Source organism: Ictidomys tridecemlineatus, chromosome 1 (genome assembly GCF_052094955.1).
Source record: "Ictidomys tridecemlineatus isolate mIctTri1 chromosome 1, mIctTri1.hap1, whole genome shotgun sequence".
In the NCBI taxonomy this organism is placed as follows: Eukaryota; Metazoa; Chordata; class Mammalia; order Rodentia; family Sciuridae; genus Ictidomys; species Ictidomys tridecemlineatus.
The window spans coordinates 90,609,318-90,623,996 of NC_135477.1; the positions used below are offsets into that span (position 1 = coordinate 90,609,318).

The 14,679-nt window shown below is 34.2% G+C and overlaps 1 protein-coding gene across 5 annotated transcripts in view; it reads left to right on the forward strand.

Annotated features, from left to right (window-relative positions):
- The window catches only part of Msh3 (mutS homolog 3), a 191,776-nt gene that overhangs the window by 16,544 nt on the left and 160,553 nt on the right, over positions 1-14,679 (forward strand). For all 5 annotated transcript variants that reach the window (XM_078044414.1, XM_078044417.1, XM_078044423.1 and 2 more), the window contains exons 7-8: positions 2,584-2,729; positions 7,152-7,318. In XM_078044414.1, the coding sequence (XP_077900540.1) occupies positions 2,584-2,729; positions 7,152-7,318 (313 nt within the window). The remainder of the gene's footprint in view (positions 1-2,583; positions 2,730-7,151; positions 7,319-14,679) is intronic.

Below are 14,679 nucleotides of genomic sequence, written 5' to 3' on the forward strand. Positions count from 1 at the left end.
TTTCTGGATATTAATCCTTTATCTGAGGAGCAGGTGGCAAAGACATTCTCCCATCTTGTAGGCTCTCTCTTCACACTCTTGTTTCTGTTGCTGTGCAGAAGCTTTCTAATTGGATGCTGTCCCACTTATTGATTCTTGGTTTTATTTCTTGTGCTTAATGAGTCTTGTTAAGTAAGTTGATGCCTGTGCCTATATGTTGAAATGTTGAGCCTACATTTTCTTAGAAGTTATAGAATTTCTGGTCTAATTCCTGGGTCTTTGATCTAGGTCTTTGATCTTTTTGGTTAAAAAAAATCGTTCTTTTTAGTTATACATAACATTAAGATTCATTTGGACATAATTATAAAAGCATGGATTGTAATTTGTTCTAATTCAGTCCCCACTACTTCCCCTTTCCCTCTCCTCTTCCATCCCCCTATTTCCCTCATTCTACTGATCTTTCTGTTTACTTATAGTTTTGTTTTTAAATTAGTACCTAGTAGATAAATACATAATGGTGAGATTTCACTGTGGTGTATTCATATATGTATAGGAAAGTTAGGTCAGATTCATTCATTGTTCTTTCCTTCTCTTGTCCCATCTCCTTCTCCCTCAATCCCTTTCTTCTACTCCACTGATCTTCTATTTTCTTTGGTCCACTTTGAAATGACTTTTGTGCAGAGTGAGAGATAGGGATCAAGTTTCATTCTTCTACAAAAGGGTATCCAGTTTTCCAAGCACCTTTTGTTAAAATGGTTATCCTTTCTCTTTTTGGCATCTTTGTCAAGTATCATAGGGCTATAAGTAAGTATATGAGTTTGTCTCTGGGTCTTCTGTTCTGTTTCATTGGTCTTCATGTCTATTTTGGTGCCAGTACCATATTAATTTTGTTACTGAAACTCTGTGGTATAATTTGAGATCAGGTATTGTGATGCCTCCAGAATTGCTCTTTTTGTTCAGGATTGCTTTGGTCATTCTGGGTATATTATTCTTCCAAATGAATTTTAGAACTGGTTTTTTTTTTGTTGTTGTTCGAGTTCTGTGAAGAATGTCATTGGTATTTTGGTGGGGATTGTGTTGAATCTATATGCTGCTTTGGTAGTATGGCCATTTTGATAAAGTTCTGCCTATCCTAGAACATAGGAGGTCTTTCATCTTCTAAGATCTTCTATTTCTTTTTTCAGTGTTTTCATAGAGGTCTTTCACCTCCTTGGTTAGATTTATTCTAAAGGTTTTTTTTTTTCAAGTTATTGTAAATGTGATAGTTTTCCTGATTTCTTTCTCAGCGGATTCATTATTGGTGCATAGGAAAACAATATGTTGTTCTTGTATCCTGCTAAATTTGTTTATCATCTTTAGAAGTCTTCTCTTGGAGTTTTTCAGGTCTTCTAAACATAGGATAATGTCATCAGTGGACAGATAATTTGACTTCTTTTTTTCCTATTTCTATCCCTTTAATTTCCTTCTCTTGTCTATTTGCTCTGGCTTGAGTTTTATGGAATATGTTGAATTGGAGTGGTGAGAGTGGACATCCTTGTCTTATTCCTGTTTTCAGAGGAAATATTCTCAGTTTTTTTCTGTTCAGTATGATATTGGCCTTTGGTTTGTCATATATAGCCTTTACAATGCTGAGGTCAGTTCCTTCTATCCCTAGTTTCTCTAGTGTTTTAAACATGAATGAGTGCTGGACTTTGTCCAATGCTTATTCTGTATCGAAATAATCATGTGATTCTTGTCCTTAAATCTATTTATGTGGTGAATTCATTTATTGATTTGTCTATGTTGAGCTAGGCTTGCATCCCCGATCATGGTGTACTATCTTTATTTAGTGTGTTTTTGAATGTAATTTGAAGCATTTTATTAAGAAGTTTTTCATCTGTGTTCATCAGGGATATTGGTCTGTAGTTTTCTTTCCTTGATATGCTTTTATCTGGTTTTGGTATCAGGGTGATAACTGGCTTCATAGAACGAATTTGGCAGTGTTTCCTCCTTTCTTTTATCTTCTTATACCCAAATTGGATGTATCCAGACCAGCTTTTTCCAGAATTAGCTTTTACCTCTTGAGAATTGGATTAATGGACTCATTTTACACACACACACACACACACACACGCACACGCACAAATGCACACATGCACAACCTACACATATATACATTTATTTCTGATTTTTTAAAATGTCTTTTAAAACTGTTTTACCTTTCTGGGAGCTTTAGGTATGTTAAAGAAAAAAATTAATTTATACTTATTTTAGTATATTTATGCTTTGATTTATAGAATCAAGTATTTTAGAATTGTTAATAATTCAAGTCTCAGCATCATCCAATTAAAGGGGGTTAATATTTGGGTATCCACAGCATCTGATGTATTCTCCTAGGGCCTTTGGAAGTGAGACTATAATAGTTACCTGTCCTCATGAACCTTAAATTTTAGGGAAAAGAAGACATGCAGCTATGCTCATGGTAAATCAGAAGAATGTGCTGCATGGAAGAGTTTTGCATAGAGGAAAATACTCAGAAAATGAACCATTGTTTTAATGGAGAAAACAGTTAATATTAAACATTAGTGGCACTTCAGGACATTATTTTTCTTTAATCATTATTACATGTGAATCCTCTGATCAAGCTGGATGATGCTGTAGATGTTGATGAGATACTGACTGATACTTCTACCAGCTACCTTCTATGTATCTATGAAAATAAGGAAAACATTAAGGACAAAAAAATGGGGAATATTTTCATTGGCATTGTGGTAAGTATTTTGTAGGTGAAAAAGGAATAATAACTGTTCATGGTATTTCTAAACATGAGAATCACAAATGGTTTATAATGAGGATAACTGATGAGATATGCCTTGAAGTAGTTGAACTGGGAAGCATTGTCCTCATTAGATTATACATTACATCACTAGTTACAGTATTCTCCTATCTCAGCACTCTGTGCTATGGAAAGATACAGATAGTTTTGGTTCATATGCTTCAGGATTTTAGGGTTGAAGGTAAGTGGAGTAATAGGCATAAATGTGGACAGTGTGCACATAGTAGAATAAAACATAAGCCAGCCACATGCATGGGTAGCAAGAGTTTTCTAGATTTCCTCTACAGGCTTGAAATTAAACATGAATGATTCTAGAATATTCTATCTAGATTTGGAGAAAGGGATAGTTAGAGAAGTGATAATTGACCAATGTAAAACACCAGACTAAGTGTTAGGAATATTTATACTCAGTGTTTCATATAAACATGGTTCGTGAATCATAGTTTTCTTGCCCTTGCCTTATGGCAATTTATGAATACATTTGCTCATTTACATGCCTACCTGGACCATGCTCAAAATCTTTTTAGGGCCTTTGACAATTATTAAATACCTTTGTCCTGTTGTACATTAAGTGAAAGCAGGGCTTTTTGCCTGAGTAATAACTTCTCTTTGCTTTTTAAAATTTCTACAGTCAGTGACAATATCAATAAATTCTTACAATCTGAATGTCTCCAGTGTGACTTTTAATACCTTATTCTGTGTTACTCTGTGCTAACTTGGCATTTGCTTAACCTGTAAGCTCTTCTCTCAGGGAGTTAGCATTACCGTAGGGATTGGATGGCTCTAAGCCAATTAGATTTTTTTTTCTTCCTTGAGAAGCACGTTTTATCTAACTGCAGACACAGTTGGACCTATCTACAAATAGTAAAGTTATTTGCTTTTAGGCTTTAACATATGTTGTATGCTATTTTATATTTACCTGAAACTCAGTTTAAAGAACAGAGTTGACAATGTATAGTTCCTTCTTAGCACATTTAGAAATAACCTCTAATCTACTGCCAGATCTAACCATAGTATGTGAAGTGGGATTCAAAAATAAAAAGAAAGTGGTAATTTGCCCTTTCAGTGTTTTTTTTGGATCCTCTCTTGACCTCAGAAACCACTTTTGGATTGATGATATCCAGAGTTCAGGATATCATCAGTCCAAAAGTGGTTATAGGGTGTGGATATAGGATGAATTATAGGATGTGAATATTTTCAGCTGGCTCAACCTCTCTCCTGAGCTCCAGGCTTTTGCATCTAAATTAGTATTAAGCAAGGGCACTCAGAATTTTCTGACCCTTCAAACTCAGTGGCTGAAATGGAACTCATTTTCCTTTACCTTCAGAACAGTTCTTCCTGGATTTTTCCCTGCTGTGATCAGTGTTAACCATTCCATAGTCACAGCCTGGGGGTCATCTTCGTGTACTGGCAGTGAGTCTAGAATTGAAGGCTTCACTATTGGAAAAACACGGTGATTAGGACCATTGCCTTCAGTATGGACAGTATGGTTCTAAACAGATTGACTTTAAATTTCTCTTCTTGTTTTTTGGTACCAGTGATTGAACTCGGGGGCACTTGACCACTGAGCCACATCCCAGTCCCATTTTGTATTTTATTTAGAGAATGGGTCTCACTGAGTTGCTTAGCACCTTGCTTTTGCTGAGGCTGGCTTTGAACTTGTGATCCTCCTGCCCTCAGCCTCCTGAGCCATGGGGATTATAGACGTGCGCCACCATGCCCGCTTAGCTTTCTTGATAATACATACCTTATAGAATAATGAAGTTTCAGGTGTTACAATAGAAAATTTCTCTGATTAAATTTAGTAACAGAATATTTGGCTGGCTGATAAGTTTGTTATTTGAACATCTTTTAAGTGGCTTTTGTAAATGCATGATTATAGACTGTGGGACATAAACTTAGATATGTATCCTGAGACACTGATACTATAGATAGTATAGTATGGAATACTATAGAAAGCTTTTTTTTTTTTTTCTGCCTGTAATTGTTTACTTTGAAACTCACTGATGAATATGTTGGAAGGCAAAACAGTCTTATTTACATTGCTTTTCATAGAAAGGTCTCTCTGGTATGACTTTCCTAAAAAACATTAAGCTAACTGCCTTTGATTTAAAATTGAGGTCTTGTGAATTTTTTTTTTATTTTTTATTTTATGTTTTTATTTTTTATTGGTTGTTCACAACATTACAAAGCTCTTGACATATCATATTTCATACATTAGATTGAAGTGGGTTATGAACTCCCAATTTTACCCCAAATGCAGATTGCAGAATCACATAGGTTACACATCCACAATTTTACATAATGCCCAATTAGTAATTGTTGTATTCTGCTACCTTTCCTATCCCCTACTATCCCCCCTCCCCTCCCCTCCCATCTTCTCTCTCTACCCCATCTACTGTAATTCATTACTCTCCTTGTTTATTTTCCCATTCCCCTCACAACCTCTTATATGTAATTTTGTATAGCAATGAGGGTCTCCCTTCATTTCCATGCAATTTCCCTTTTCTCTCCCTTTCCCTCCCATCTCATGACTCTGTTAAATGTTAGTCTTTTCTTCCTGCTCTTCCTCCTTGCTCTGTTCATAGTTGCTCTCATTATATCAAAGAAGACATTTGGTATTTGTTTTTTAGGGATTGACTAGCTTCACTAAGCATAATCTGCTCTAGTGCCATCCATTTCCCTGCAAATTCTATGATTTTGTCATTTTTTATTGCTGCATAGTACTCCATTGTGTATAGATGCCACATTTTTTTTATCCATTCATCAATTGAAGGGCATCTGGGTTGGTTCCACAGTCTAGCTATTGTGAATTGTGCTGCTATGAACATCGATATGGCAGCATCCCTGTAGCATGCTCTTTTAAGGTCTTCAGGGAATAGTCCGAGAAGGGCAATAGCAGGGTCAAATGCTTTTTGAATAGAATTAAAAAATTTTTCTTTTTTAAAAATTGTAGTCTTTTTTGAATGAAAGTATTTTTTTGATCTGTGCATGAGATATTTAAAAAATTATATAATATTCAATGAAAAATGCATAAAATAAATTTGGCAGGGTAGCATAAGATAGTCACCCAGGTCAGAACTGTAACTACTACAACTCATAAGATCCTTGTGTATCTCTTCACTCCAGAGGTGACTGTTATCCAGACTTTTGAGGTAATAAGTTCCTTCTTTTTAGTTCTAGTTTTACCACTTTAATCACAAGTGTAGATATACTGTACGTATTTTTCTTTAGATCCTGCTTCTTTTGTTTCCTATGTTTTTATGTGATATTTATTTACATTTGTTGCTGTAGGTTTTGTGTTGCTGTGTCCTATTACATTTTATGGTGTACAGTTTACTTATTCCTCTGTTGGTGGACATATGGGTTCTTTCTAGTTTTTGGTTCTACAAAGAATGCTGCTATATGTATAAATGTTTTTGTGCATGTCTTCTACTTTATACATGCCTGAATTTCTCAGGAATTTACATCTGGGGAAAGAATTGCTGATTATAGGATGTGGATATTTTCAGCGGGCTGTTTTAGAAAGTGGCTATGTCAGTTGGTTAGCCATCAATAGCATATGAACATAGGGATTAATGATTCTCCCTTCTTTTAGCTGGTGGAGGCTGTAACTCACCCTAGGCTTCTCATAGGCATCAGTAGTATATAAGAGTGTGGCCTGGGGAGTTAGACTGTGTGGGTTTGAATCCACCATTTAGTACTAAGACCTTGGCTAAGTAACTTGACATTTTTTTTTTAACCTCTTCCAAGTGGTAATATTTTCCAGTTTGTCTTTTGGCATAGGGTGATGGGGTATCTTCAAATTATTTCATTGAATAGACTGCCTGGTTGGGGTTCATGAGAATTTGTTACATGTATATATATATTTTTTTGCAAAAATTTGCTTTTTATTTATTTGTTTATATAATTAAGTGTATTCTTGAACATTTTGGTTTTCAGATTACTAGGACCATATCACTTATTACTTCTGTATCTATCTGTACAATGCCTTATATTTTCTAAAGCATTCACGTTTTTTTTTTTTTCTGACTTGATCCTTACAGTAGTTCTGTTAGGGAAATAAACTGACTTGTTTCCATTTTGGAGGAGGAAACTGAGGCCCAAGTAGGATTTGGTGACTTGTCATAGTCACTCCATCTTTGCATTAGGTCCAGGGCCTGTACTCAGGTGCCTTTTGAAACTCCCATTTAGTTTCTTTTAGTTCAGTGACTCTGACTTATGTAAATGAGTCTTGAAAAACAACAGGTTTTCAAACACTTTAGAATTGGAATGTATCATCTTTACTATTTGCATGTTTAACCATAACTGGAAGAAATTATATTGTCTGTGATATTACATTTGTGCTTGTTTTCAGGGAGTGCAGCCTGCCACAGGTGAAGTTGTGTTCGATAGTTTCCAGGACTCTCCTTCCCGTTCCGAGCTGGAGACTCGGATATCAAGCCTGCAGCCGGTGGAGCTGCTACTTCCATCAGACTTGTCAGAGCAAACAGAGATGCTCATTCACAGGGTCACTGCTATTAGGTATGTTGGCATGCTATTTGAAGATAATGATTCTGAAACTGATTTACTGACAAAGCCAAACTTGTTAAAGTTGTTAAAAATAGTTTATAATTATAAAAATTATATTTCAATGTAACTTAAAAAATTTCATATTTCAGCTTTTTTCAAAATTCTATTTCAGAATTGTATTTCAAAGTAATGGAAATTTTCAAAAGAAAATTACCCGTACTGTCTCTTTAATGTAAGACTATAAAAATGATCATTTTAAAAGGGCTTCTGATATTACTTAATGCTATTGTTTGGTAATTAAGGGGCTTATCATATTATTTCAGCATATTGTTTGGTAATTTTCAGTTTCTGGAGATAGGATTCATTTTTTGGAAATCTTACGTAGTTTTGAAAATGCTTTCTTTGTGCTTTATTTTTTTTTTTGATTTTTTTAAAAATTTTTATTGTTGGTTGTTTAAAACATTACATAGTTCTTGACATATCATATTTCACACTTTGATTCAAGTGAGTTATGAACTCCCATTTTTACCCCGTATATAGATTGCAGAATCACATCGGTTACACATCCACTGATTTACATATTGCCATACTAGTGTCTGTTGTATTCTACTGCCTTTCCTATCCTCTATTATCTCCCTTTTTGTGCTTTAAGTTTCAGTTCAGTGCTGCATCCAGTAGTGTCCAGTAGTTTTATTTACAAGATCTAAGGTCACATGACTTATATATGAAATGGTGTAATGGGCACTGTGGCCGTAGAGGAAGAAAATGAGTTTATTATATGTGTCTGGCACAGTTGACAACCCAGTAGGAGAGGCAAATGTGTACATATCTAACTGGATTCGTGAGGAATGATACGTTACGTACCATTGAGGAGGATTCTATACTGCCACTGTGGAGCAGTGGTGAAGACCAGCAGTGGTGGTAAAGAGACCAAAATTTTGGGCTGGGGCTTGAATGAAGAGGAAGTTGTATATTGAGGAACTGGACTTTAGAATTAGACAAGGAAGCCCATAAAGATTTTCATTTAGTAAGTCGACAAAACAGTTAGAAAATCAAACTGATTTATTATTTTAGCTGTATTTTATTTGCTGAAACAAAGTATTTCACATCTGTCGTATATTATTTTGTTTTGATTTTATGTGTCTCCAAATGTCAAACTGATTTATTAAGTGAAGTTCCATATGTTTCTTTGTCCTTAAAGTTAAGAGTGTTCATTCTATTTAAATGTAACTTCCAACAAAGTAGCTTTCATAATTTGTTTTTTGATTATAACACAGTCATATGTTCATTTAGAAGTTAGGATTTACAAAAAAGAAAGATAAAGTAATTCAAAATTGTAAAACTCAGAGATAACTATATTTTAGTGTATTATTTCTGTATACGTATACCACTTTTTTCATTAATGAACTTGGATTTGTATGGCAAAATCACTTCGGTATCCTTTTTTTCTTTCTTTTTGAGCCAATCCTGAGTAATTTATTCTGACATGTGTCAAGGAACATTGAAGAAAGAGCAGATCTGTGAAGCCCCAGAAGCTTTTTTTTTGTTTGTGTTTTTACTTTTTAAAAATTTTAAATTTTTAAAAAAATTTATTTTAATTAGGTATATATGACAACAGAATGCATTTGATTCATTGTTCACATTGCAGCACAACTTTACATTTCTATGGTCGTACACGATGTAGTGTCACACTATATGTGCAGTCATACATGAACCTAGGTTAATGATATCCATCTCATTCCACCATTTTTCGTATCTCCGTGTCCCTTCCCTACCATTCCTTCCCCATGCCCGATCAAAGTTCCCCCGTTTTTCCCTTGTCGCCCCCATTATGGATCATCCACTTATCAGAGAGAACATTCAGTCGTTGTTTTTTGGAGATTGGCTTACTTCACTTAGCATGATATTCTCCAACTCCATCCATTTACCTGCAAATGCCATGATTTTATTCTCTTTTAATGCTGAGTAATATTCCATTGTGTGTGTGTGTGTGTGTGTGTGTGTGTGTGTGTGTATCACAGTTTTTTTTTCCATCCATCTATTGAAGGGTATCTGAGTTGCTTCCACAGTTTTAACTATTGTGAATTGAACTGCTATAAACCTTCATTAAACAAAGAAAAAGTCAACAAATAAAAATATCAAAGCCCTAGAAAAAGAAGAAAAAAACAACCCCCAAAGTAGTAGAAGACAGGAAATAATTAAAATCAGGGTGGAAATCAATGAAATTGAAACAGAAGAAACAATTCAAAAAATTGACAAAAATATGGTTCTTTGAAAAAATAAATAAAATTGACAAACCCTTAGCCACCCTAATGAAAAGAAGGGAGAAAAACTCAAATTACTAAAATTTGTGATGAAAAAGGAAATATCATAACAGACACTATTGAAATATAGAAGAAAATTAGAAACTATTTTGGTATCCTTTTTTTTTAACTTAAAAGCTTCCCATATCTTTTGTTTATTTTGGAAAACTTCAAACATACAAAATTATTCAGAATAGTGTAGTAAACGCTCATGAACCCATCAACTAGCTTTACCATTTCTCAATTCGGAGCTTGTCTTATTTCATCCATCTCTCTCTCTGGTTAATTTATTTTGAAGTAAATCCTAGTAAACATTATTTTATCTGCTAATATTTCAGTAGGTACTCTTGAAGGCAAAATGATTGCACAACATTTAGTTATGTAAATAGCTCATCATTTATCCATTTCCCTTTTGTTATGTTGTAATCATTTTTTTTCAGTATTACAAATATTGCTGTGATGAATATCTATGCAAATATTTCTGTATGTGTGGTGCATCTTTATTTCCTTAAAATGAATTCCTGAAAGTAGAATTTCTAACTCAGGGGGTGATAACTATATATTTATAAAGCTCTTGATTACTTTTTAGAATTAATAATATTAATTTATATTTCCACCAGTATAGCACAAGAGGGTTCATTGAACCCATGCCAACATTGAGGGTGATAATTTAAAGATTTTTAACCTTTCACATAGGTAAAAAATTCCACATCAGGTCCCCTAATTTTGTTCTTAATTCTTTTCTGTGTTCAAACTTGAATGATTAAAAATCATATAGTAAAGTTACAAGGGGTGCTGCTTTTGGAGAGCTAAAAGAATTAATCAGATCTCTACTTTTTATTTATAAGACTAGTCTTCTAGAGCTATATTTTCAGTATTTCACATTTGACTTCTTTTTTTTTAATAATTGAGTATTTATTTGATTTAGGCTAATAGAAATTAAATTTGATCAGTTGCATTATCAGGCTCATTTTCTCTCTTCTACTTATTTCTTCAAAATAATAAAGACAAAATTCAGTACAATGTCAAAACATCCCACAATGAAGACATTGCCAAAACTGAATTTTTGTTTAACAAGAACCATTGCCTAGTGATATTCATAAATGTCCATTTATCACATGAGATACCAAAGCCTGAATTTGGAGACATTTTGGATGTCATATATGAGTTTTACCAAATTTAATGATTTCATCTGTCTTGTTTTGATTTGTATTTCTTTGATTAGCACTGAGAGTTTATATTTTTTCCTCTGTTTAATGACCACATGTAAGTGCTCATTCCTTTGCATACTTTGTTTATTTTAGTTTCATTTGACTAAACAGCCAAAAGTTGGTGTTTCTGTGGAGTGCCTATAGCTAATTTATATCTGTGGACAGAGTGGAGCAGTGGAGATTGAAGAATCATAGGGTCAAACAGTGCAGACTCCTGTAACATAGGATTAGGTTGGAAAACTGATCTTCCCCTTAGTGACTAAGTAAATAACTCAACAGTATTGCCCTTTATTGTTCTTTTCTGGGTGATAAGTGTGCTTACCTTATGGGATTGTTGTACGGATTAAATAAGTTAATATGTTAAAGGTAAATCAGTCCTTATCTCTTTTAACATTGTCTCTCTCCTGTTCACTCCTGGAACTCTGTCATATGTTTTTTAGACCTTCTTATTTACTCTCTGTGCATGATTCTTTATGGTCTAATTGTATAAGTCTCCATCTATAGCTGTTTTTTTAATATCCTTTTGAATTTTTCTCCTTCAAAATTAAAAGAATTTTGACTCGTCTTTAAATTTTTTTTATTATATTTGAGTTTACTGCTTCTGCATTGATTTTAATAGACTGTCTGGACCAGTTAAGTCCTCCATGCCTCTAATCATATTCCTTTATTTTTATACTTAAAAAGTTCACTCCCCATACTGAAAGTACTTCATTTTTATTTTCATCTATATTTCACATTAGTCACTTTTTCTTTGTTTTACTTTACTCTGTGAGGTAAAATCTTACCATAATTCCCCCACTAAATACTAGTGGTTTCAGTTAACATCCATGAAGTTTAGCTTTAGCAACCTGAGCTATAATTCCTAGACGTATTTTTTTAAACAAGATAATTTAGCCAGTTTCATAGGGAATACTTTTATTTAGGTATGAAGAAGATAACTCTAGAATTCTGCATGTTTATTACCAATAAATAATATAGCATTGAATTTTCAAATATAAAAGAATTTTTGTTTTTGGCAGTATCCTAGAACCCTCTAGAATCCCCTTTTTTCTTCTTCAGTATACATAAAGGTAAAAAGAAGTTTTCATCAATTACTGGTTGATATTTTGTTAATATTGAAGACATTATATATTAATGCTATGTGAAAAAGACAAAAGAAATTGAATATCCTGAAGTATTAGCTTTTTTTTTTTTGGGTAATCTTAACATTTACCACAAGAGGTCTCCAAAGGATTTTATATCTATGAATGGCAATTTAAAAGACTACTAAAACTTTACTTCACATTTGTTTTCTATCTTCAGATATAGACTTACTTAATTTACCATTTTTTAAAAAAATATTTATTTTTTTGTTATAGGTGTACACAGTACTTTCATTTTATTTTTATGTTGTGCTGAGGATCGAATCCAGTACCCCACACATGCTACTCTACCTCTGAGCCACAACCCCAGCCCCTAATTTGCCTTTTTAATGCCAGGGATTGAATCAGGGGCACTAAGCTACATTCCAGCCCTTTTTATTTTTTGTTTTGAGACAGGATCTCGCTAAGTTGCTCAGGGCCTCATTAAGTAGCCTCAAACTGGTGATTCTCCTGCTTCAGCCTCCCAAGTCACTGGTATTACAGGCATGTACCACAGGGCTCAGACTACTTGCTTTATATTACATTGTAATTTAGAACAAGTATTAGTCCAAGATCGTAGTAAGCTAAGCTAGAATTATTATTTCTAAATAGTGACAAGCTATCAATTTTTCTAAGGTTGTTTATCTTTATGTAAAATGTGTTTATAAGATTTCAGCCGGGTCTGAGGGAATCAGTTATAGTATTTTGCTACCCTTCCATTTGTTTTAAGAATATATAAAGAGAAAGAAATGGAAATCAATGATTTTGAGCTCTGCATTAACCTCAGTTAAGATTGCTTTAGCTTAGAAATGTTGTATAAAACTAGTTGAGAGGAAAGCTATAGAAAGCAAAAAAAATAATATTATTATTAAATATTATTAATATTTACTAGTTCTACAGAAACCAGTTTTTGAGGCAGGTAGGGTTAAATTAAACACAGCAGATGATTCTCAATTTTATGTTTAGAGAAATGAGAGGATCCTGGGTACTGGTCTAGCCAAAGAAGGCTTTGTGGAGGAGGTAGGCTTGGATGGGGACATTTGCAGGGTGGAAGGCTTTGAATTGGAAGAGGGAAGGAAAGAAGGTATGTTGTGTGTGAATGCAAACAGTATGAACCCTGAGGCATATGGAGAAATAGTAGGAAAATGTGAAGACAGTGACAAGACTTTCCTGATTAGGGGGAAACTCCCATGTTGAGAACTGAGGAAGAAAGTGTCCCAGAGGAGCAAATCCAGGAAGGTGGGTATGGTGGACTCTTCGTGGAAAGTCAGTAAGGTTTTGGGCAATGTAAAAAAGAAGAGGTGATCCTGCTGCTTAGATGGGACAGTGAATTGTAAAAAATGAATACTTCCCCTAAAGGAAAAAGCATACATGAGAAGAATAAGATTGAGGAGTTTGGAGAATGCCAGTAGTTGGGAATAGGAGGAAGAAGAATGGAAATACAAAGGGAGGACATAAAGAGTTGGGTGGAGAACTGGAACAAGGTAGGGATGTGGAGTTATAATTTATTTGTTGCACTGATATTAATAGTGAATTAGTTTTTTACAATATTGACTCTTATATTTCACTGAAACCACATGACATGTAGTAGTGCTAGCTTTTACTCCTCCTCCTCCTCTTAGAGTTTTATGGTTATACATAGTAGTTAGGTTCATCCCAATTGACTCATACATGCATGGAAATCAGTTTCCATTTATGATCCCTCATGATCCCTCCCTTTTCCCTCCTGTACTCCCTCCCCTCTTCTATTCTCCTTCTCCTTCCCCTCTTGCATCCTTCCTCAGTGCTACTAGACTTCCTTCTGCTCAAGTAGAAGCTAGCTCTAACCAGTTGATGCTTTGTGAAAGAAGGTCCTGCAGTAGTACAGTGACTTTAGCAATTTGACCTTTGAAATAAATGCTTGAACATGTCAATGTTTCTTCAAAGAAAGGGGTGTATACTGCAGATTTAAAGAAAGCATTGAAATACTACATTATTGAAACATTTATATCATATATGGTTTAACCCAGACCATTAGCTAATGTGTTGTTTTTATATTGAAAATTTGTATCATCTGAATGTCATTTATGATGACAGATACTTGATGTTACTGTTGCAGCATTTTAATTTTGTATTTTCTTATTAATGTAACTACTAGAGACTGCTTACCAATTTGTGTTGTTGTACTTTAATTTTCAGTTTCTTAATAGAAAATGTTCAGTAGTTTTAGTCTCAAAATGAAGTTATAGTGGGAGACTGTGTATGCTATTAACAGTAACTCTTCTGTGGACTAGCACTCTGTTATGACTGAAGTCCAACTCTTTCTAATGTCATTATTTGAGTTTAGTATCAGTTAAAAAAAATCAAGACTTTTTGAAGGATGGGGGGAATGGAGGTTTTACTCATTAACTTGGTTAATAATATGAAATGTTATTTAGGGATCAATACTTAAGGATACCAATTTAGTAATTGCAGTGTTCCAATTTGTTCTATCAAAGTTTAATAATATCAATTCCTTGGGCTCATATGAGGTCATTTCAATGATTCTTAGGCATTGGGAGCTAAGTAAGTGAGGAATGCTGTTCTAAACACTGAGTTGCATACTGACATGAATAACAGACCCCTTAAATTTTATGGAAAAGTGAGGTTGGATAAAGTCAGGGCATTCTGGGAAGTGTGAACACAGAATGCAACAAGGGAATTGCAGGTCGACTGGAAAGTCAGATGAGTGTGGATGCAGAGTGGCCAGGCACATGCTA